The following is a 23,122-nucleotide window of genomic DNA, read 5'->3' on the forward strand; positions in this document are numbered from 1 at the left end:
CAGGCACGGTGACGGGCACAGGGACAGCACTGCAGCCCGTGGAGACTGTGCCTGCGGTGTCTGTGTCACCACAGCGTTAGTGAAAAAAGAATTAAACATTTATGTTCCATGATGTGATATTAAACATCACAAGGATGCTCTAGGTTTGCACGTACAAAAGCAAAGACTGAAGGAGCGACGTGTGTTTTGTATGAGGTGGTGCGATTAGGGGTCAATGGTTCTTTTCTAAAAACCCTTCAGTGACGTGGTGACGCTTTTGACAATTAAAGACAGAAAGGGGACAGTGACACAACGTCGTGAGAGGATGGCCCGACTTGCTAAGGAGGAGGGAGCAGGCCCCACGTCCTCCGAGCTGGACAGGCCCTCCTTGAACTTGCAGGCCACCGGGGCAGTGAGGTCTGAAGGAGGGAGCAAGCCACCTGCCCTCCTGGGCTGACAAGCAGGGCCGTGGCGCGGGGGTCACGTGTGTGCCTTCAACCATGAAAGGCTGAGAGTCTAGGAACAGAGAGGGGCTGGGGGTACCCCGGGGACTCTCGCAGGGTGAGAGTGTGGAGGGGGGAGCAGAGCCGGGAGAGGGGGCCTTGGCAGCAATGGCGGGAGCCTGGCAGGAGTGGGCTACGGAGAAGGGGAGGGGGGCGACCCTGGAGTCTCCCTGGACCAGGTGTCCACCTGGGACCGCCGGGCAGCCCGGGCTCTGGACGCCCTCCCGACCCTCGGAAAGAGGCACGCGGTTCTGTGCGCGGTGTCCCTGGGCCAGGACCCAGGGCTCTCCCAACATCCTCAACTCGAAAGTCACTAAGGCCCGTGAGCCCAGGCACGGTGACACCTCAGGGCTCCAGCTGGTGCCCCCTGGGAAACAGAGGTTAACTTCAACCCTGTCTGAGGGGAAGTTGGGGAAATTCTGGGTCCAGACTCAAACGGAACCGCCACCGTCCCCCCCCCCCTCGAAGTCTGCACTGTCCAGGCTGACATCCTCAGAGCAGAGGTGGCAACGGTACCGCCGGGATTTGGCACATGCACTCATTTCACATAAAGCTGACATCTAAGTGCTCATTTATCAGCACGGGAGGATTATTTCTCTTTACTGTAAAAGTTGTCACTGATGGATAACAAAAGGCAAGAGATAGCTGTGGTTTGTTCCAGGAATTAAGGGCCCTGCTTTGCAGAAGCCGGAGGGACTCTGGGTCGACCCTGTGTCCCCCGCAGCTGCCCGCTCCGCCCGCTACAAGGCCTGCTCCTCTGCCTCCGGGTGTAAAGGAAAAGCTCCTTTGTTGCTTTCCACACCGGCTGGGAAGCCTCAGTTCTGTGTGGCGTCTCTCCTTCTCCTCCTTCTGAAGCTTGAGCTCAGGGACTCCTTGAGGTGTCGCTCCCTCCCCACGGCCCACAGCGCTGTGACCGCAATGCTGGGCGTTTCCGAGCGGCCCCATGGCCCCATCTACATCTACGTGTCTGAGCCTGAGCCTGTCTTGTCTCAGAACCTTCTGCGAAGCTCCCCGTAGAGCCCTGCATCCGCCTGGCCTGCCGTCTCAGCCACCAAGCACTGGCACCCTCCTCCGTCCCTTTTTTTCCCAGCCCTGCGCCCTGGAAGTGGGCCTGCGCCCCCACCCTGTAGCCCGGGGGCCACGAGGCCGTCCCTCATGCCGTCTTCCCAGGTAGGAAACTGGCTCCTGCTTCTCTGGTTTTTAGTGTATTTCGGCTTATTTTGGCTGGAAGGACAAGCACGGCCATCACGATGCAGGAGCCAGAACTCACCATAATCCAGGCTGTAGAAGGCAAACCCGCTCCCAGGGAAGAAGGACCCTCTCTCGGTCAAGGAGAAGCACTGCATTTTCACGTTCACCTTGACCGTCTCCTGGACGGTGGTGTCCTCGCCGTCCAGCCAGTGCCAACTCCTCAGGCAGCCGTCCAGACGGGGGTTCATCTGGAAAGACAGAGACCCCCGGTGGCTGCCTGGTGCCGCCTGGTCCGGTGGCGCCCTCCCGGCGCAGGCACATGGAAATCCACCACAAACGCGGATAAATCCTGCTGGGGGAGGTGGTTCCGGTACAGGCTCCGCGCTCACGGAGGGACTCGCTGCCCGACACCAGGTACACGGCACACGCAGCAGCACACGTGGCACACCCGCGCCTCACGCAGACGAGGACAGCGTGCCCGTCCGCCTCTGCCTGCGCCCGGTCCCCACTCGTCCACAGACACAGGGCGCTGACCACCGCCTGGAAGGACGAGGGCGAGGGGGCCCTTGCGCGGCAGCTGTGCCTGCGCTTCTGCCAGGCACCCAGAGCACCGGGGTGTAGCCGGGGGCTGGGGAGCCGCAGCCGCGCACGCGCCGCGTGGCTCTGCGCAAATCAGGTGGCCCCAGCCTTTGTCTGTAAGACGAGGAGGCGTGAGGCACGCGGGCGGGACTCTGGGGTGTGGGCCAGCCCTCTGGAGGGAAGGTGCTGCTGACAGCACCCTCTCCTCGGAACCTCCGGGTGCGGGACTCACGTCTCGTGTTCAGTGTGGAAATCAGACCCGGAACACCAGGGATTCTGGCCGTGGACCTCGGCACACCCGGGGAGCGGGGTGATGAGAAGGGCAGGACTTTGGGAGATGACCAACGCCAACCTCCCGTTAGGTCTTGTTTCCCCTACGGGAATCCCGGCAGGCTTAACAACCCAAACGTTCTTGGGAACTGTCCAAAAAAGTTGAGTGTTCTTTTGTTAAAGGATAATTTCATTGTGATTTATCTCCTCTGCAAAATGGACATTTTTATCATCAATTTAGACGAAAACGCAAATGAGCGTCGTAGGGAGACAGCGAGGCACATGACGTAGCTGCACTGCGGCTTGTTAAGGTCTAGAGACGCTCGCCTCCTGTCCGGTGCTCTGCCAGGGCCCTCAGGGTTCAACCCTGCGCTCAGCCACCTGGGCTCCGACCTCAGGGACTAAGGACAGGACTTACAGGCTGGACAAGGTCCTTCTCCTTGAAGGGAACGCCTCCCACGGTCAGGTTGAGATGGTACAGTCCTCTGTCCAGCTGGAACAGGTCACCAGCCACGGCGATCTTCATGACAGCATCCTTGTTCACCTTGATCACCAGGTTCCGCTCGAGCTCCTCAACGGAGATCTGAAGAGCACAAGTGCTATGAGGGTGGGTGTGCACCTTCCAAAGGGGCGCCTAGCCTTGGGTACCAATTCCCATCACCACTCAGGGCCAAGAGACCCCCAGCCTCAGGGGTGACCACGTTCCCATCACCACCGGGGGCCAAGAGACCCCCAGCCTCGGAGAGACCACGTTCCCATCACCACCCGGGGCCAAGAGACCCCCAGCCTCAGGGGTGACCACGTTCCCATCGCCACCCAGGGCCAAGAGACCCCCAGCCTCAGGGGTGACCACGTTCCCATCGCCACCCAGGGCCAAGAGACCCCCAGCCTCAGGGGTGACCACGTTCCCATCGCCACCCAGGGCCAAGAGACCCCCAGCCTCGGGGGTCCATGCTCATCACCTGTACTGCTTCCCTGGCATCTGTGGTGTGGCTCCGACCCTGCCGGTTTTGGTTTCCCTCCCAACGCTGCTCCCTCCCCCTGGCCCCCCTCCTCCTGCAGGTGAGCCCACCTGGAGCCCCTTCCCCATCTCTGGACCCTAAATTAAGCCTCAGTCAGGGAGCTGCCTTCTGGGGGCCTGAAGTCACTGCCCCCTTGGGTCAGTCCTGACATCTCTGGTCCTTTGCTTCTCCTACCCCTCAGGTGAACACTTTGAATACAAGAGAACATATATTACTTCGGAATCTCCAGCAATAGGGCCTGGCACGGACTGAATGCTGACTGAACATATGAATTCTTCCTAAAACTTCCCACTCTTTTCTGCTTTCCTTGTAGGAAAATTAAAAAATCTGTCACTCTATACACGATGCATCTTCCTAATGACCCAGAAGGCCCTCAATTTCCTTTTTGGCTCAGGTGGAGAAACATTTAGGTACTGGGTCTGAATTTGGTGAGGAGACAGCAGTGTGCACACGTGGGGAGCCTCAGGGCCAGGGAGAGTGGGCAGAGGTCGTTGTGGAACTGGCCCTGCACCTCAAGGACCGGTTTGTGTCTTGGGTGGGCTGGCAGCCATGTGCCTCCGCTGGTCATGCCTCCTCTAGCCTCTTCCCCTCGGGCAGTGTCCCAGCCCCGCTCGGGACCCTCCTGCCCTCAACCGCGGGGCAGCGGGTTCCCACGTGTGGAGCTCCCTCAACCCCGAGACGGCTTCCCTCTAGATCGACTGTTTTATCTGTAACTTTGCGGAAGGCATCCCCCCTGCTGCTTTGGAGATGCTCATGCTTTAAGAGTCCAGGAAAGGAGGAGCTAGACACCACTGACAGGATGGAAATATTAGCAAACGTCTACACTGTTTTTATTCGCAGAGACCAGGGCAAATTTTTCCATTTAATCTTCACTTCTAGAGGAAAAAAGAATGCTTTTCCCATTTCTCTTCCAAGCACTTACTTCTAAAAGCCCAGTTCCAACTAAGGGGCCTCCAAGTTTGGGGAGAGAGCCTGCGTGTCACAGGCTGCTTTGCTCCAGGCATCATGATGCAGGACAGAGCGGCAGCTCCAAAGCCAACGGCTGCAGTTCAGGCTCTGGGCGGTCAGGGCACCTCCATCGAGAGGCTGGAGGTCAGCCTGAACGGAGCAGGCCAGGAGGCCAGAGCCTGGGACGGTGTCATGGGTCATGTCTGATCCTGCCCCACACCGAGAGCCGGGCACCGGGACCTTGGCCGGTTCTCAGCCTCGACACAACTGACAGTCTGAACCGGCGGGTCCTCGAGGTGGGGAGTCCTGAGTCCCCCTGGCCTCAATCCACCTGCCAGGGGCCCCCCATACCCCCCCACAGCTGTGATAAGCAGAAGTGTCTCCAGACACAGCCAGGTGTCCTCAAAGGAGTCACCCCACTGAGAACCACGGCCGCTGTGCTGGAAGCCCTGCTCTGCTTCTGTGAGGACATAATGCCCATCTGAGCGCAGGCTTTCTGGCGCGGGGCCGTCCTGCCACGGCTGCACCCACTAACTGTTGAGTGAGCGAGTGCAAGTAGATGCTGGGTCCTTGGCCCAGGAGCCCCGGGCTGGCCCAGGCAGCGCAGCGGGGGCCACGCTCACCGTCTGCCACGAGCCGTGGTTGATGATGGGCCCGCTGCTGGTGACGCGGCCCACGCCCTGGTAGCGGAGCTGCAGCTCCAGTCGGCCGGCCCGCAGGCCCAGGACGATCCAGGTGCTGTCCCGATGGCCTCCAGCGAAGAACAGGACGCCCTCAGGATCGAAGGTCCTGAAGTCGAACTCGGCCACCAGTCTGAGCGCCGGCAGAAACGAGTGGGTTACATGCAGGTCGTGGTGCGTGACCCCGCCCGGCGAGGGCTCTCCTGGCCTCGGGAAGAGCCCAGGTGAGCAGGCCGAACGCCGCCTGCACCCCAACGCCAGCAGCGAGTCCCCGGGGAGGCGTGCAGCGGGCACCAGCCCTGAGGCCCACGCGGCTGTGCTGGCCTGCGGGCTTCCCGGCCGGGACGCGAGCACGGGGCTGGCTTTGCCCCCCGCCGCCAGGTCCAGATGCTCGGGCCGCCCTCTCACCTCGTGGGCTGCAGCCGCTTGAAGCGCAGCCGGATCACGGGCGTCCCGCTGAACATGCGGCCCAGGTACAGCGACTTCACACTCTTGGCCACGTTGAAGGGCACGCAGGGCAGGATGTCCTGTCGGGAGCGGGGAGCTGGCCTCAGGTGGGGGCACTCGGCCGGGCGCCCACTGGAACCCCCAGGGACCCTGCTGCCCCCAGCCCAGCCCACCATGGGGGCTCCCAGGGGAGGCTGGTCTCTGATGTTTCCAGAGGCCTCCCGCTCCCCGCTGGCAGCCCCCTCGCACAGTTTCTCCAGCACCCTCCTTCCCTGTGTATTTCCCTTCTGCTTTCATATTTTAATTATGGAATATTTCAAACGTACGGAAAAGCACGGAGAATAATAAAAACAACTATAAAGTGTTGTAAAACGAGCAAAAAATGGAGACCTTGAAGACTGTTGTTTCTCGAATGTTCCCTGCTCTACGATGCAGCTTCCCCACTACCTGGAGGGCCACACGGTGGGAGCCCCGGGGGAGGTCACAGGGCAGCCAGGGCGGGCCTGCCCTCATGGTCAGGGGGCGCTTGCTGCACATGCATCGCAGAACCTGGGCAGGGGCTGCGCTCACGCGTGTATGAGTGAGTCACTCGGGGGAGGAGTTGAGGTGGCCACAACCAAACATGGGACGGCATGGCCACGCCTCCCACCCCGCCTCTCCCCGCGGGGCCCGAGGACGTGCTCCCAGCCAACCCCACGCGGGGCCACAGCGCAGCCCGGGAGGCCGGGCCGGGCGCTACCTCGCAGGTGTTCATGTCCTGGGACAGCTTGAGGCCCCTGCGCCCGTCGCAGTGGCAGGTGTAGCTCCCCGGGGAGTTGACGCAGGCCTGCTCGCAGCGCCCCTCCGCACACTCGTCCACATCTGCCGGCCACAAGGAAGCGCCTGAGCCCACTGGCGCCACTGCGCGCCCTGCTGCCCCATCACACCGCCATGGACGTGAGTCCCCAGCCCGAGACCCGGGAGCTCCAGGCCCGTGGCTCCCACCCAGCTGGCCGGCTCCTTCCTGGGGACGCGGGACGGAGGCCGTCAGCGTGGCCAGATCAGCATGGGGCGCAGGGACAGCCTGGTGGGCGGTCGGGGCCAGGACCACCCCATCCCCTCCCTGGTGGAGGGGGCAGCCGCTGGCCCAGGCAGGAAGGCAGTGGGAGGGAGCATGGCTCTCGGCGCCCCCGGACTCGGCTGGGCTAGGCTGCACCGAGGGCAGGAGAGAAGCCCGTTGCCCAGAAGCACAGGGGCCCCGCCTGGTCGGTCTCCCTGTGTCTCTGGGGAAGAGGCCCAGGTGCACAAGAGGCACGTGCCATGTCGCATGTGTGCAGGTGCGCAGAACCCACACGAGTGCTCACAGCACGCCGCGCTCCTGGGAGAGCGGTGCCCCGCGCGCGCGTGTGTGTGCGTGTGCCGTGTGGTGTCGGGGCGGGTACCTCGGCAGGACTTCTCCTGGGAGCTGAACGCGTAGCCCTCTTCGCAGAGGCAGGAGTAAGAGCCCGGCAGGTTCTGGCACTGAGCCTCCCCGCAGGCGCCTGAGTCGGCACATTCATCCAAGTCTGCAGGAAAAACCAGCTGTGTTTCAGGTCCACCAGGCCTGCTGGCAGCCTCCTGAAACAAGATGCCGCCAGCCAGGCTGGGAACCGCCGCTGAGAGGCACCCAGCTCTGCAGAGTGAGCACAGCCCGGCCTGGCGGTGTCATCACTGCACCCCTGGGCAACGCAGCCCTCCTCCCCTCCCCTCCCTCCCCTCCCCCTTCCCTTCTCCCTCCCCTCCCCCTCCCCCATTCCCTCTCCCCTCCTCACCCCTTCCCCTCCCCTTCCCTCCCCTCCTATCCCCCTCCCCACTCCTTCCTCTCCCTTCCCCCTCCTCCCCTCCCCCTTCCCTTCTCCCTCCCCTCCCCCATTCCCTCCCCCCTCCCCCTTCCCTCCCCCCCTCCTCCCCTCCCCTCCCCCATTCCCTCTCCCCTCCCTTCCCTGCCCTCCCCTCCTATCCCTCTCCCCACTCCTTCCCCTCCCTTCCCCCCTCCCCCTTCCCTTCTCCCTCCCCCTCTCCTCCCCCATTCCCTCCCCACTCCTTCCCCTCCCTTCCCCCCCTCCCCCTCCCTTCCCTCCCCTCCCATCCCCTCCCCTCCTATCCCCTCCCCTGCCCCCCTCCTCTCCAGCCTCCTCCCTTCCTTCCATCCACTGGGCTTTCCAGCCCCAGCCCAGGAGCAGGGGTGCGGGGGGCATTGCTGATCAGGGGCCTGGTTGAGAAGGCTGATTCCAGACGCTGTACAGGGCACCGCCTAGCCGGGGTGCACACAATTGTTGCTTAGTTCAAATGACTGCACTCCAGAAAGGTAAAAAAGTAACTCCTGGGGCCTTCTGACTAGAAGTCCCACCCTGCACCCTGGAGCCCTGAGCTGACCACCGAGCTGACGGCTGCCTGCTGGCCTCACTCAGGCCCGCTGGCTCTTCCTCCTCCCTCTCCTCACGCCGGGGCCTGCCCGTGGGAAACCAACGCCACAGTCACTGTAACTGACAACCGAGGGTCAGTCCTGAGGCTCCGTCCCCTCTGCCCCTTTGGCAAACAAGTACAAAAAGCCTGCAGTTAAGAACTGGCTCCTAAAATGACAAAGGGACTTTCTAGAAAGTGCAACTGTTACTTCAAATAACATCGATTCCTCAGATGGCACACAGAACTGCGCGTGCCGCAAAGACTCACAACTACTCGTGACTTCATTACAAGGGCGGTTGAGCAAACACAGGCTTTCAGATGTGGAAACTAAGATTTCTCCCAGCGATCAATCGTGGGAAGGAGACAACACAAAGGGCACCTGCTCCCCCCCGGGGAGCCTGTAAACCTACACGGTTCCACATCGTCAGGACCGATCTGCACGATGACCAGACTGCAGCCGTGACACAGGCTGCTCTGTCCTGAGCAGAACTGAATCTCTGGCTTCACAATTCCAAGAACTGGCCTCACGAGAATGGGATTAACACTATTGCTCATAATAATCTGTATCTTTGTGGGCATCAAAATAATTGTAGCTTGCTCTGCCCGTATATGTAAGCGAACAACTAAAACTGTCAGCAAAGAGATGCTACAGACCCACGTCAACGTCTTCCACTCTGAGAATACGGCGCCTATGTCAGCACGAAGATATTCAGAAGACGGACCTTCACCCCTAACCCCATAGAAATGGAATGATGTCTGACAGGGGGGATCTGTAAGCAGCTCTCTACAGGAAACTGCCCTCAGGAAGCCCCTTCCTTGTCACTTTAGCAGAGCCATATTGTAACCGGCTTTCAACCAGGCGCCCCCATGCTCTACTCATCTCCAGCCCAAGCACACCTCTCAAATCTCTTATCACACAATACCTCGCCTAACCTGCCTGTTCTTTCTGTAGATCAAAGGAGTAGAAATGAAGAATAAACAGATGACCAGATCTCCCCCACCAGCTTCCCCTCCAGTAATCTCCTGAACGAACTGTGTGACCGAGATCGCATCTAGAGGGAGACCATGAGAAGTCCACACGCCTGGACACGGTGGGGGACGGCGGGGACTCTGACCCCCCATCTCAGGGATTAACTGAGATTCCTCCTCTGTTTCCCTTTAGAAGCTTTCATGGCCGAGCAGAATCTTCGGAGGTGGTTTCTGGGGAACACTGAGGGCACCATCTCCCCAGATCGCTGGCATTCTGATTAGAGCCACCTTTCCTTTCTGCCACTTGTGAGCGCTGATTTTGTAAGCAGTGAGCGGTGGCACCCTGGGCTCCCTGCCCCGCCCCAGATGTCCTGGGCCCCGACTGGCACAGAAACGTCTGCAGGCTCTGTGGCCTGGAAGGAGGCCTGGCAGCCGCCTCCCGTCCCGGGGCAGTAGGCATGGTCTCCCCAGCTGGGCCGGCCCTGTCCACAGGTCCTGGTGCATCAGCCCGTGTCGAGGTGCTGGGGCAGCTCCCCGTGGCCGCGGACATGCCCGGGCATGTGCTCTGTCTGCAGGACGCCTACAGCCTCCAGAGCCTGAGGGACCAGCCACGGCCTGCAGCCCCTCGCAGAGGAGCAAAGCGACTGTGGCTTCAGCCAACCGGCAACTTGGCAATCGCAGAAGAAGACGGGGGCGGAGGAGAGAGGAGGGCAACCAGGGCCCAGGGCCTCACCGTGGCAGGTCCGGCCGTCCAGGGAGAGTGCATAACCGCTGTAGCAGCCACACTGGAAGCTGCCCGGCTTGTTGTAGCAAATCTGGCTGCAGCTCCCGTTCTCCTGGCTGCACTCATTGACGTCTGGGAACAGGACACAGGGACGGAGAGAGCCAGACGTGACCCACAACCCGCCTGGAGCACGTCGCGGCGTCGGCATCTCCGACCCCATGGGATCCACCCTCAGATCCTGGGTGGGAGGGCACAGGGGCCCAGGGCTCCCACCGCAGCAAGGGGGCCGCCTGAGGGTTCTAACCACGTCCTGGGGGGTTTCTGCAGCTTCTCCGCTGACCCTGTGCACTGTAGACTCAGAGAGTCTCTTGACTCCTTTCTGATCAGCGGGGGGCCGCGCCGGGTGGGGCGGCTACAGGGCACTCCTACTGCCCACCGCAGGCCCAGACCTGCTCTCGGGAGGGGCCATCGCCCCCCCCCGGCGCCCCCCCAAGGAGGTGGCCTGGCTAGAGCACAGTTCAGGGCTCAGCACGGTGGCTTTTCAAGCTGGATGGCGCCCTGCCCGGGGGCAGAGGCAAGACCTCCCGCACTGTGCAAACATTCGGCTCTTGGGAGGACCGGAGGGGTTGAGGGCCCCGCCCGCCCATCTTCTCCCGGGACCTGGGAGGGGGGCCGGATAGCGAGGGGCCTGGACCCCCGGCCTGCCGTCCTCCCGCTTCTCCTCACTCTGCTCTCAGCCAGACGGGCCGGTGCGGCTGTGTCCCCGGCGGGGCAGGTAGGGGCCTGGCAGGGAGAGGCGGAAGACAGCAGGACTCACGCCCACCAGCCCGGGCCCGCGGGTGGCCCTGCAGGGAGGGCCTGAGGCCTATGCCGCCAGCCCGCCCCCGGCCGCGGCCTTACCTCTGTTGCAGAGCCGTCCCGCCCAGCCGTCTCTGCACTGGCAGTAGAAGTTGCCCATGAGGTCCTGGCAGACTTGGGTGCCCTCCTTATCGCAGGGGTCTGGGGAGCACTGGTCAGGCAGCTCTGAGTTGAAAGGAAGGAGAAGATGGCCCTGAGCTGCTCCTGGTCAGCTGGGGGGAAACCGAGGCAGGTCTGGGGCACGAACATCCCCTCCACTGGCCCCGGCGGGCCGCACAGAACACCCATCTCCGGGCAGGAGGGGGCCGCAGACCAGGCTGGCCGGGCCCCAGCCGACCCCAGGAAACCCAGGTCAGCTCGGAGGGAGGGGCCGCCCACCCCCTGGGCCCGAGGTCAGGGCCACGGCCCCAGGGCAGCGGAGGAGAGGAGTGGGCCTGGCTGGGCCCCAGGAGCTTGGACCTCCCAGGGAGCAGGTCCACAGGGCCCTGGCCGGCCCATGGGCCAGCCCGGCAGACCCAGAACGTTCCCCTCCCCTGGTGGCCGTGTCCACCCTCCCAGGCCAGGACCCCGGCCCACTCGACCCCTGGTCTGTGGGGTCCAGCTCACACAGAGGGCGCCCACAGCCTCCCCGCCCGCCCCTCGGGTGGGCCTGCTGCTTCTGCCTCTGCTTGGACACGGTCCAGACCGTCTGGGCCCCGGGCTCCGCTGCTCCCCTTTCTCTCCGACACGCGCCGGCCCCACGGCCTGTAGGTTTCAGCGGTGCTGGTGACCAGCGGCCATCCTGCTTCTCTGGGTTGTCCTGCTTTCAGCGGAGGGGAACGGGGCACGTTTCCCGGGGCCCCGGAGACCGCGGGCCAGCCCCTCGGCCAGGCCCAGCCCGCGACGCCGCCTTCCTGTGTGCCAGCGGCCACTCCCTTCTCATACCCGGCGTCTCCTGCAGCACCCGAGCCAGGCACTGCCGTGCGCCTTTATTCACCGAGCGACGGGCCCGTCTGAGCGCTGGGAGGCCCACGACAGGTGGCCGCGGTGCTTCAGCCCTCCCTCTGCCCCCGCCCCGTGCGCAGCTGAGGGCACCGTTCACTCCACGGCCTGGTCACTAGGAACAGGCCAAGCCAGCACGTGACCGATGAGAGCGCCAGGCCGCTGTCTGCGCGGTGGAGCCGGCCAGGCGGGCACTCACCCCCGACTCTTCACTTCTTTCTCAGGACGGCTGATGTCCCCAGCCGGACGCTGCTCTGGGGACAGTGTTTCCACCGTGGGCTTGCTCCTGGTCCCAGGAGGACAGTGGGCCCCTGTGTCCCCCAGCTCACCAGGCCTCGTGCCAGCCCTTGTCCTTGGCATGGACCCAACACCATGCTTTGTCCCTCTGCGTCCCTGTGGGTCTGGGGACCTGGTCACCGGGGACCCCCTCAGGGAGGGCCCAGCATAACTGTTTGTGTACGCAACCCTGGAACCCACGTCTCTCACTGGGCTCTTCTCGTGACCTTTCCACGGGACCCCTCAAAGCTTGCTTCTTCTGCACAATTACAGCCAACAAAGCACTTTCAAGTGTGGCCCAAACGCAGCACCTCCAGGTATTTTGGAGACACGTGCACAGCTATCCTTGGTGGACTCCGTGAGCGCCTTCCACCCCTAAGCAAGTAGGACCTGGGTCTGGCGCTCGGAGAGTGAGGAAGGGGGGTCCAGCGGTCAGCCCTGTGGCCCCCATGCGGCTGTAACGAGGGCTCCCCCGGGGGACAGGAGGGCCGGGGCGGCGGGGGTCAAGCCCAGTGCCAGGGCTGAGATGACGGACAGGTCTGCTTCCTGACACGGCCTCTGCAGGATGGGGCTCTGAGGGGGCAGGGAGACTGGGGCGGTCGGGGGGACGTGTGCTGGGGCCCAGACAGCACCCGAGCCGAGGGTCTGGCTGATCCCCCAACAGCACTCGGCACATTAGAGGCCCTGCAGGAGGGACGGGGAAGATGGGGTGCGTCTCCACTCGATATATTTGGTTAAAGACTTAAAGTTATTTCAGAAGGACACACCTGGGCTCGTTACCTTCGTCTGGAATTTGCCTAGAATGCCAACCCCCCCCCCCTTTAAAAATCAACCTCCCCTGGGGTGGGACAGCTCCAGGAGATTCTCACAGGGAACCCAGCTGGAGAACTCCACCACCGCGGCTTTCATCTGTTGCCCTGTTGGGAAGCTTATCTGTAGGGCAGAGGAAGGAGAGTGTTTGCAGGTGCCCCTGAGCTTCTAGGAATTCGGTGGACGCAGGCAGCCTGCAGAGGGGCTCGGGGCTGAGTCAGACCTGAGCCCCGACCCGGGCCCCCGACAGACGGGAGGCGAGGGGTTATCTGGCCCCACGATGGCTGTGAGAGGATGGAGGGAGAGCGGCTGCTATGTAGACAGGGATGTGAGGCACCTGCTGAGGCCAGCAGAGGCCTGTCTCAGTGGCTTTTGCTCCCACTTCCAGAAATGAGTGGGTGTGATGAGTTATAGCCTGGGAAATGCATGCAAATGCGGGCCGTTGTTCTCACAGAGGAGAAAAGGCACCGAGACCCTTCCTCGTGGAGACAGTCAGCCAGGACTCCTCAGACGGCATCGCCCAAGTCTTCTGGGACCCAAAGGCAAAGCCTCAGAAACCAATCCGGGACCCCCGGGGGAGGCACATCTAGAATAAATGACGACACAGAGCTTCCACCTCACCTGGACCAATGACCACACAGAGCCTCCACCTCACCTGGACCAATGACCACACGGAGGCCCACATCATCTGGACCAATGACCACACGGAGCCCCACATCACCTGGACCAATGACCACACGGAGCCCCACATCATCTGGACCAATGACCACACGGAGCCCCACCTCACCTGGACCAATGACCACATGGAGCCCCACATCACCTGGACCAATGACCACACGGAGCCCCACATCACCTGGACCAATGACCACACGGAGCCCCACATCATCTGGACCAATGACCACACGGAGCCCCACCTCCTCACTGCATCAGAGACGTCCGAGGCAGGTTATAAGCTTAAACATGAAATATCAGACAACTTCTTATAGTCTCAGGAAAAGGATAGCCTGAACCCAGGAGGTAAAACAATCCAATCAGTTTGAATACATAATTCAAAAAGAAGGAAGTGGTATGGCAAGTTGACAACACCAAAAATCTGCTACAAGTGAAGCGTAATGACGGGAAGCTGAACTTCTCTGGTGCTCCCATGTCCGCCTAAGGCTGGCGAGGTCCCGCTCACCCTGGGGGCCGAGGGGCAGGGCTTGCTCCCGGCAACCGGGATGTGTGGGCGGGGCCTCTGGCTCCTTGAGTGCACACTGGCCTCTGCCAGTACCAGCGGCTGCTCCTCCCTTGCGTCCGCGGGGAGCCCGGGCCTCACAGCAGGGCCCCCGCCCTCCTTCAGTCTCTCACTTCCTTTGTGCGCCTGGGCCGGGCTGGGGTCTGTGACCCGGGGCGCGATAGGCAAGGCCAGTGGCTGGCGTGTGGGAGGCTGGGTGACTGGTCACAGCAGCCGAGCCCTGCCCCCCAGGCCCTGGGGCCACTCCCGGTCCTCCACCCGCCCTGGGCGACCCGCCGTGCAGGTCTCAGCGCAGCACTGGACCCCCCGTGCAGGGCCGGCTGTGCGCTCAGAGCCCGTTTCCTCACCGGTGGAGCGGGTGCCATAAAGCAGCTAACATCTGCGCTTGGCGGGGACGAAGCGGCCACATCACGGAGCTCTCGGGCCACAGCCAGGCCTGGGGTCAGGCTCAGCTGAGACGGGTCTATGGGTCTACGTGTGGATTAAAGTTCGTGCAAAATGTCAGCTTTACGTATGATAATTTAAAATAATAATAATAAAGACACATGATGAGCTGAAGAAAAATTTTGCTACCTTTAGTACAAATGGCTAATTTGCAAGCTATATCAACAGCTGCTACAAACTGAGACAAGCAGGCAAAGACTCTGAACAAAGTATCCACAGAAAAGGAAACACAAGGTTCCTCAACATATGAAGCTCAGCTTTACTTATGAGTAAGAAAAAAATAAACTGAATTGACTGGGGGTCGTTTTTCACTTTTTCTACAGAAGGATATAAGCAAGTAAGAAGCAATACACTGGGCTGGTGCAGGTACTGGGAGAGGCACTCCCACCCTCCACTGGCGGGTAACGGGGCCGGGTCTGCATCAGAATTGAAAAAGAACACAGCTTTGCCTCTGCAAGTCCACTCTATTCTGCAGATATGTTCAGACAAGGAGGTCACTCTGGCTTTGCTTGTTACAGTATACAACTGGAAACGGCCCAGGTGTCCGCCAGCGCACACTGGTTAACAAGCACGCTGCCCACCAAGCGCGAATGTGGACGCAGCCCCGCGTGCTGGCGCGGCTCGTGCTGACACAGGAAGCGTCTGCGAAGCGTGGAGGGGAAAGGGCGGTGGGGTCATGGGTTCAGGAAGCTGCCACCTGTGTGCAAATAAGAGACTCCGAGTACATTCCTACGGGTCTGAGAATATTCTTAGAACCGGTGGCCGTGGTGAAAGGGCCCCTGACTGACCAGGAGGCGGGGCCGGATGCACCTTCTCTCCACCTGTGAAAGGTTTACAATTCATACCGTGCGAATTTCCTGCCTGTTCGAAAAGCCAACACGTACTCGCTTAGAAAAGGAAGTTCAGGGCAAAGGAGCGGACCTCAGGCAGGTGCCGTGGCTCCAAAGACAATGGAAATACAGCAAAGCCCCAAGACCCCAAACGCAGGGGCTTAGAGGAAGGAGACAGACTTACTTTGCACGCAGGTGATGAAATCTGTGTTCTTTTTGTACGGAGATCCATGTTTACTGATGCATTCTGCAAAACAGGGAGGGCAGGGCGTCACCCTCCGGCACGGGGCCAGCAGACGTGACACTCTGGAGGGAGACCAGTCACACTGACACGGAACGTGGAACACCGTCAGACGAGAAGACGTCTCTACCAACGGGCAGAGCTCTGTCTCCAAGGAGCCTTGGGCCCCTGCAGCCTCCTGGTGGGGTTCTTTCTGTCGTACAGAAGGCTCTCCGGTGGCACTCAGGAAGCTTCTGACCGTGGTCAGAGAGCTGGCCTCCATTTCAACCTGACCCCCGCTTGGAAACAGTACCCTTGGTTTGACGGTCAGTCTCTTTGAAGAACTAGCTCCCCCTCATCCTCTTCCTCCTTCTCTGTGCTGTCTGACTGGGTGCTCCACAGGGAGGCCAGGGGTGGGAGGGACCACAGGCATGCAGATGATCTGAACTTCAACTTGGGCATAATGGGTGTTGGTTGGGCCACTTCACTGGCCCTTTAGTGGGTCGCTGTGCTCATCCACGCCTCGGAGGACGTGGGCACAGGCAGTGGACAGCATTGGAGGTGGCCCAGGGGGCCACTGTCGCCTTTGCCTCAGGAAACAAAGCCATACACCCGGGAGCAAGGCCGGCAGGGAGCCCGGATGGGGCTTCTCAAGGCCAATCACAGGTCCACTATACTTGTTGCTAGATACACACCCAGAGAAAGTACCTCTAAGAGGCTATAAGGCCAATGGAAAATTTACCAAAATGCACTTCACACAATTAAAAGAGGAGAGCCCTGGAGTACTTCTCTCTCGTTATAAGTAGAGACATAAAAAAACCCTTAAAACTGTATTAAGGAGCAGTTCGCAGGGGAACCTTCAGGTCGTCCTGAAAACACCGTCTTTGCCTTTTTCCTCGCGTTCTCCCCCCAGTGTTCAGTGGGGCTTCCCTGGCACCCCCCGCCTCCATACCCAGACGTGACTGCTCGACGGCCAAGACTGTTAGCCTGTATGTTCCTGTCGTCCAAGTTAAACAAAAGCATTTTTTAATGTTCTCAGCTTTAATTAATAATATGGTATCAATAACCAAAGTCCGCATAAGCAAAAGCTCTTTGGGGTCTTCAGTAATTTCACAAGGGCAGAGGCCTGAGACCAAAAAGCCCGAGCACCACTAAAGCAATCATATTTCCAGTTAATGAGCTAAGCCTGGAATCAGAGTGGGGCAGAGTGGGGCAAACAATGGCATTGGCTGGAGGTGACACTAACGCGGTCACTATGGTATAAAAGACACAAACTAGGGCTTTGCCCTGTGAGCCCTGGAGAGCTCCCAACTCACTGTGCGATTAAGCACAGTCCTTCTGGGAACAACTCGGTGATGAGGCTTGAGTCCCCAAACAAAAGGAGGAAATGAGTCCAACTTACCTAAGTACCTTGGATAAAAGTACTCCTGCAGAAAAAGAAAAAGAAAAGTCAGTGGTTAACCGGCAGAGTGCCCGGCGTCTGGGCATCACCCCCTGGCAGCTGGTCCACCAAACCTCACCCTTCTCCCCCCACAGGAACGGCCCGGCCCGGGAGGCAGGTGCTTGAGGGAGGACAGCTGCCCAGAAAGCCACTTTCTGCCCTTGAGAGGGCTGGGGGAGGGGGCGGAGGGAGAGGGCGTCCCTGGGGCCATGCAGCTTCTGCAGAGTGATGTCTGCACACTGAGACCAGACCTGCGGTAACCAGCAATACTGTGCGGGCGAAGCATCTTTCAGGAAGACAAGAAACATGCCAAGAAAAAAACCAAGCCGTAGACCCCGGTGGGCGCAGGGGCCCCTCGGGCGATGGGAGGCCTCTGTAGGACTCCCAGCAGCTACTGTACTTGTACAACAAACAGCTGGATGAGGGATGGAGGGTGTAAACGGGGAGTCCTTTTATCCATGACTGCAAATTAAGAGGTGGGCGCTGGGCAGTGAATGTCAGGTGAGCGAACACCTGCCTGTGCCCGTCCGGCAGCAGCTCCGGGGAGGGGGCAGTCACAGCAGTCCTGACCCCACACGCTCTGATGTCCCGCTCAGGGCTGATCGCTCAGGGCCGATCGCGGAGCAGTCCGGCCCTGTATCCCCTCCCTGACGGAACCAAGGGGCCGGATGTTGGGTGTCACCTGCTTGCTCACGACCACCCTCCCAGGAGGGTCTTGCTAATCAGCCCCATTATCACAGATGAGTGAACTGAGGCTCCAGGCCGGCTGTGGAGTGTGACCGAGCCCCGTCCCAGGGAGGGCAGGGGCGCCGGCCTCCACGGGACCCGTGCTTCGCGCCCCCCGCTCCTCCACCACCTCACTTGCCCCTCCGCTCGTGCCTGGCCGGGGCGGCCCGCGAAGACGCGTTCAGATGTGCTTTTATAAAGGAACGTTCTGGTAAAGATGCTTCTTGTAAAGCTCAACTTCTTTAAAAGAAAAGTAAGGATCAGAGCAAGTTTGGGACTCATGCAACACTTGCGAAGGTGACATTCATGCAAACGTGACAAAGAGGCAGGCGGGAGGGGACTGCCCTCCTCTCCGCTCCCAGGCCCCCGACAAGCCTGGCTGCGTTTCTTTCTCCTGCTTTCAGTCCCACACCAGCTGGCACTGGGGACAGAGAGATAGGCAAGTCTGGGGCCCTGTGATGAGAGCTCTCAGGGTCCCAGGGGTTGTGGCATCTTTCGGGGTTAGAGGGAGTACGGAGGCCACTGGGCTTTGCCACAAAGGGAGGGGATTTGGTTCTGAAATAAAAGATTCAGGATGGACGCAGGAAGTGCCCGCTCAGGCTTAGGAAGCCAAGGATTAGACTAGGGTTGAACATGATGAAGAACTGCGGGGCAAGTACCCGATCACACACACGTTTACACACTGCAGCCTCCCGGAAAGGCAGATTCTATTCTTCAAAATCGTGACTAGTTAATAGTAACGTGTAATATGTTTTAACGCTGAGCCTGTTGTGAAAAGTCAGGCTCCTCCGCCCCCCGTGCCGCCCTGCTGCCCGCAGGTTTGCAAACATGGGAACGTGTGGCCCGAAGCTCCTTCAAGGAGCTGAGCCCAAGGGCAGCTGGGTCCACCTGGGTCTACAGTGAGGCTGCATGTGTTCTGTAGCTACAGGAAAGACTTCCCTGTGAGCCCCCTCCTCTGTCTCTGCTCCTTGTGATCTGCCCCCCAAACAGGAAAGGAGAGCAAATCTGCTTTACCCCTGAGCTCCTCAGAGGCCGGCCACGTCCCTGCGGGGACCAGGTGAGGCACGGGAATCCAGCCCTGATGCTGTCCCACTGTTCACCCGACGGCCTCACTTCCTGGCCCCGCGCATAGATGGGCCAGGGGACGCCCGCTCCCGGCCCTGCTGACCAGCGTGGACGCTGCCTCGGAGACACACCAGTGTCGGTGGTGCATGAATCTTTTTGTCGTGGAATGTCTGGGACTTTTACCTGGATTACACAACATGACAGGAGTCACACATCACACTACCTCAATGTGGTTACTTCTCAAACAGTAGACTGAGAATTTATTACTTCCTTTAATACATAACTGCCCTAAGTTGTTTCCAAAAATCTCTACTCTTTGACAAAGTAGGCTGGGACTTGGGTGTCAGGACAGCTTTGCTTACTGACATGAAACGTGTAGAAGGTGTTTTCCCTGGGAACAGTCGGGAGGGTTGACCAATCCTTTGGCCACAGCCTTGCTAGCAAATCTGTCTTCTGGCAGGAGACTGTCAAGGTCACGGCAGCCTGAACTGCCCTTGCTGAGGCTTCGGCTTCCTAAGAGCGTGAAGCTCACAGTGGCCCCTGAAGACGCCTTCCTGCAGGTGGGTGCCCAGGGTCCACTGGTCCTGCCCGGGGACCCGGAAGGGCTCCTAACCCCTGGGGCTGGCGTTACGCGGCTCTCCACGTGTTCTCCTAGCACGGTTCATACAAAACCCTTTTTTCCTTCCTTTCTCCCAAATTCAGCTCTTAAGATTCTCCAAACCAGGTGCAAAAGACTCCACAAGACTGAAGGAAACACGGACACCACTTCTCAGGACACGGACCTCTGGGATCCCCCAGTCCCTGCTCCACCCAGAGAACCCAGGGTGGACCCTGCAAGGGGGGCAGTCCCCAGAGACACCCCGCGAGGGCACTGGGTCCTCTCCTTCCTCAGACACTGAAGTGCACGTTGCAGGGAGGTCCTGGAACAAAGTCCTGAGTATGACCACCCAGTGGCAGGGGTGACGCTGGGATCAGCCCCGGCCCTGACCCTGGGGCCCTGCTGCAGCTCTGCACATCTGTGTGTGTGGTTCCCTCGGCTGCACGTACCCCCTCCATCCCCATGGCTGTCCCCTCCCACCCAACCTGCACCCATGTGACAGGGACAGGGGCCCGAGCGGGGGGGCCCTCGACAGTGGCTACGCCCAATGGGAAGCCCAGCTCTCCGGGTCCTCTTCACATCAGTTTTAGGATGATACGCGCTGTTCTGGATGCTCAGGGCCCTGGTACAGGCAGCAGCGGCTCTCGGGGGCATGGAGACCCTGGTCCCCTTACCACTGGCCCCTCCCTTACTGAGCGCTTTCCTGCAACCTGCACCTGCCCACGGCACATCCCTCTGCACGTGCTTCCCACCTGCTCTGGGCACCCGCTGCACCCCAGCTGCTGGCGGAGCATGTGCACACAGGCCCCGGGCACCACCCCCCCCCACCCCGCCAGGGTCAGCGGGGCCCCAAGGCAGGGGTGGCAGCCTCCGCTCACCACTCAGCTGCAGGCTGACAGGCTCAGGTGGCCGGGTGACTGCCGAGGCCCAGTGTGGGGCAAGAACCAGGGCAGCAGAGGGGGGCTGGTCCCTCCAAGCACAGGTTGTGTGAGTGCAGCTAAAAAGACCCATGTGAGAGGTGTGGTGTGCAAAAACTCTCTGACGTGGCTAAGTACAGTGTCTCCTGCCAGGCATGAAAATACTCTTGGAAATGAACCTCGTAAAACAGGTTTGCTTCCAAACACCTCTCCCCCACAGCAGAGATTTGTAGTTGCCATCCAGCATCTGCAATCCTCCCTTCCGCCTCAGTAACAGAACTCTGGATTTAGTTAGAGCTACAATGCACCCAGCTACAGGACTACACTTCCCAGCCTTCCTTGAAACTAGGAGTGGCCATGTGACTAAATTCTGGCCAATGAGATACACACAGAGAGTGAAACTGAGTAAAGAGAGTGGAGTGCTTTGGTTCTCTGGCCTCCTTGCTGGAATGTAGATGTGATGGCTGGTACTCCAGCATCTTGTCCAGTGTGTGAGGAGGCCTGGAAGACAAAGGCCATGCACCAGTACAGTGGAGCACAAATAGGTCATGGAAGTCCCTGGGCCCCCACCACTGAGCAGCCCTGGGCAGCCTGCCTCCCACCTTTTACATGAGAGATAAATAAAACTGTCTTGTTTAAACCACTGTTGTTTGCATTTTCCAAATTTATGAGGCAAAAATACCAGGCTAGCTGAATTTGAAAAATGAGTGCAATTTTCAGATTTGTAATGACCTGCAAAGTAAAATTATAAACCTACCACGAGTCAAGATTTCATGAGTCAGTGAGAATGTTTTGGGAAATAACCAATGCAAAGGCACTGATAAATCAGGGTTTAGGCCAGTTAACAACGACAGAAGAGAAAGTTTGCAAGTATCATAGAATGACTGCTTCAAGACAGAATAACTTGATTATCTAGGATTAACAAAGGCTCACGGGACTATGGATGAAGTTGCCAAACACTTTTTGCAAAAATGTCTCCATTTATGGTAAGGAGAATGTAGGCTTTCTAAAAATCATTATTATTTCGAAAAAATATGCCCTGCCTCTCCCCAAAATCTTACTTCAATCTTTCTTTGTTCTGAAAATTTAGTGCCTAATTACATTTATAATCCAATTTTATAAAGCATGAAATGGAATAAATTTGTTTTTATAATTTACGGTTTCATTCCTCAAGATTGATTGGTACACTCACTGTGTAATCTGATCAGTTTTCAGTGGGTCACGCGAAGTGGCCTTTCTTCCCGTCTAATGTGCTCTCCTGGCAGAGGCTTCTTGGGGCTGCTGGGCTCTCACCTTCACAGCACCGGCTGATCACCCACAGCTTTGCTCGGAAACCCCTTCGTTCTCCAGGCCAAATGCAGCGGTGCTGCTCACTTAGTGGCTGGGGTGCCCACAGGCAGGAGAGGAAACAACTAAGCCACGCTGGGTACTACGGAGCCTCAGCACGTGCTAGGCCTCACCGGGTGCTAAGCCTCACCGGGTACTAAGCCTCACCGGGTACTAAGCCTCACCAGGCGCTACGCCTTCCCTGCCAGGCCTGCCACGTTCTCTCTGGGAAATGTGATTCACGAAGGTGAACCAGCAAAACTTTATTCAAACCACGGTTATGCTGCACTGAGGGATTTCTAAGCACCAGACCCCATGCTAAGTCCCTCCTACACCCTTGTGGTGGCACAACAATGACCCCAAAGGCGTGCAGGTCCTCCTCCCGGCAGCTGTGAATACGGAGGGCTCCACAGCAAAGGTCAGTGAGGTTACTGATCGGCTGACCTCGGGAGGAGGTGATTCCCCTGGGCCATCGGGGGCTCAGGGGACCCCAGGGTGTGCAAACACGGAAGAGCAAGGCAGCAACAGATCCAGAAATGGCAACGTAGAAAGAACACCGACCTGCCGGCCCGGAGGATGGAGGAGGGGCCCCAGCCAGGGATGCGGCGCCTCCAGAAGCTGGAAAAGGCAGGCGTGGGTTCCCTACTGGGGCCTCCAGCAGGGTGAGTTTCTGCCGAAGTGTTACAGCAGTGAGGAAACGACACACCTTCCCTGGAGTCAGGCAGGGACGCTCCTGTCCCCACCGACCTGTCCCTGCCGACACGTGGCAGCTGGCCTTGCGGAGCTCAGGCAGCGCAGGACCAGGCAGAGGGACAACGCTGTCTGCCTACCACCCACAAAGCCATGCCCACCAGCCCCTAGCGGGATGCCAGCCCCTAGCAGGGCGCCAGCGAGTAGAGTGTGTCCCCCAGGAGCTTGTGGAGCAAAGGGGTAGAGCGGGAGCCCGTGGGAACCAGGGGGCTCTGGGCAGGGACGTGGCCCTCGTGGTCTCCAGCGCCAGGAGGGGGCTCAGGCGTAATCCCAAAGCCACAGGGAGAGACCATACGCGGCTGCTCGGCAGTGTGAATGGGGACCGAGGCCCGGCAGGTGGGACGGAATGTCGGCCTGTCCTGGGAGGGCCCCGAGGAGGCAGAAGTGGTAGCACCGGAGACGCTCCATGGAGGCCGCTGGGCGCGTGCTGGGGGGAGGGGGAGCGGGGGCCGCAGGCTTTGTCCCAAGGCTGAGGGGGAAGGAGGTGCGAAGCCAGAGAGAGTGAGTAGGAGAGAAGAGAAGAGGAAAGAGGAGCCTCGCCCGGGGATCAGGGAGGAGCTGGCGACCACCCGTCCCTGCGCGGGACCCACACGGGCTGGGCTTCAGAGGACTCGTGCTGCGGGTGGGACGGGCAGGCGGGGAGGGCACGCTCAGGTCAGCCAGGTCAGAAGCGCAGTGTTACGCTTCCCTGCTGACGCTAATTCGGGAAAAACAGAATGATGTGTTTTCCCATCATGCAAAACCCCCAAATAAAACGCCGGACAGAGTGAAGGGTGACAAGTTATCAGGGCAAACAGCGCAGCTCCAACACAGCCTTTGCACAAAGGCAGCGTGTCCAGGAGGCCCTGAGAGCGGGCTGTGCAGACGGCACCCAGGCTCGCCCTGGAGGCCTCAGTCACTTGGGCTCACG

General features: G+C 59.9%; 2 protein-coding genes across 4 annotated transcripts in view; one reads left to right on the forward strand and one right to left on the reverse strand.

The window, feature by feature from the left end:
- The window catches only part of TMEM255B (transmembrane protein 255B), a 67,824-nt gene extending 47,320 nt beyond the window's left edge, over nucleotides 1–20,504 (forward strand). For all 3 annotated transcript variants that reach the window (XM_082365243.1, XM_082365239.1, XM_082365240.1), the window contains exon 9: nucleotides 19,082–20,504. In XM_082365243.1, the coding sequence (XP_082221369.1) occupies nucleotides 19,082–19,520 (439 nt within the window). In that variant the 3' untranslated portion in view covers nucleotides 19,521–20,504. The remainder of the gene's footprint in view (nucleotides 1–19,081) is intronic.
- Nucleotides 1–23,122, reverse strand: part of GAS6 (growth arrest specific 6) — a 33,890-nt gene that overhangs the window by 4,299 nt on the left and 6,469 nt on the right. Inside the window, exons 3-12 of the mRNA XM_082365237.1 lie at nucleotides 16,792–16,816; nucleotides 15,354–15,416; nucleotides 10,637–10,759; nucleotides 9,746–9,868; nucleotides 7,041–7,163; nucleotides 6,359–6,480; nucleotides 5,581–5,699; nucleotides 5,116–5,305; nucleotides 2,941–3,105; nucleotides 1,753–1,921 (exon numbers count right to left, since the gene is read on the reverse strand). Coding sequence (XP_082221363.1) covers nucleotides 1,753–1,921; nucleotides 2,941–3,105; nucleotides 5,116–5,305; nucleotides 5,581–5,699; nucleotides 6,359–6,480; nucleotides 7,041–7,163; nucleotides 9,746–9,868; nucleotides 10,637–10,759; nucleotides 15,354–15,416; nucleotides 16,792–16,816 — 1,222 coding nt within the window. The remainder of the gene's footprint in view (nucleotides 1–1,752; nucleotides 1,922–2,940; nucleotides 3,106–5,115; nucleotides 5,306–5,580; nucleotides 5,700–6,358; nucleotides 6,481–7,040; nucleotides 7,164–9,745; nucleotides 9,869–10,636; nucleotides 10,760–15,353; nucleotides 15,417–16,791; nucleotides 16,817–23,122) is intronic.

The sequence above is a fragment of the Balaenoptera borealis genome (genome assembly GCF_965194805.1).
Source record: "Balaenoptera borealis genome assembly, chromosome: 18".
In the NCBI taxonomy this organism is placed as follows: domain Eukaryota; kingdom Metazoa; phylum Chordata; class Mammalia; order Artiodactyla; family Balaenopteridae; genus Balaenoptera; species Balaenoptera borealis.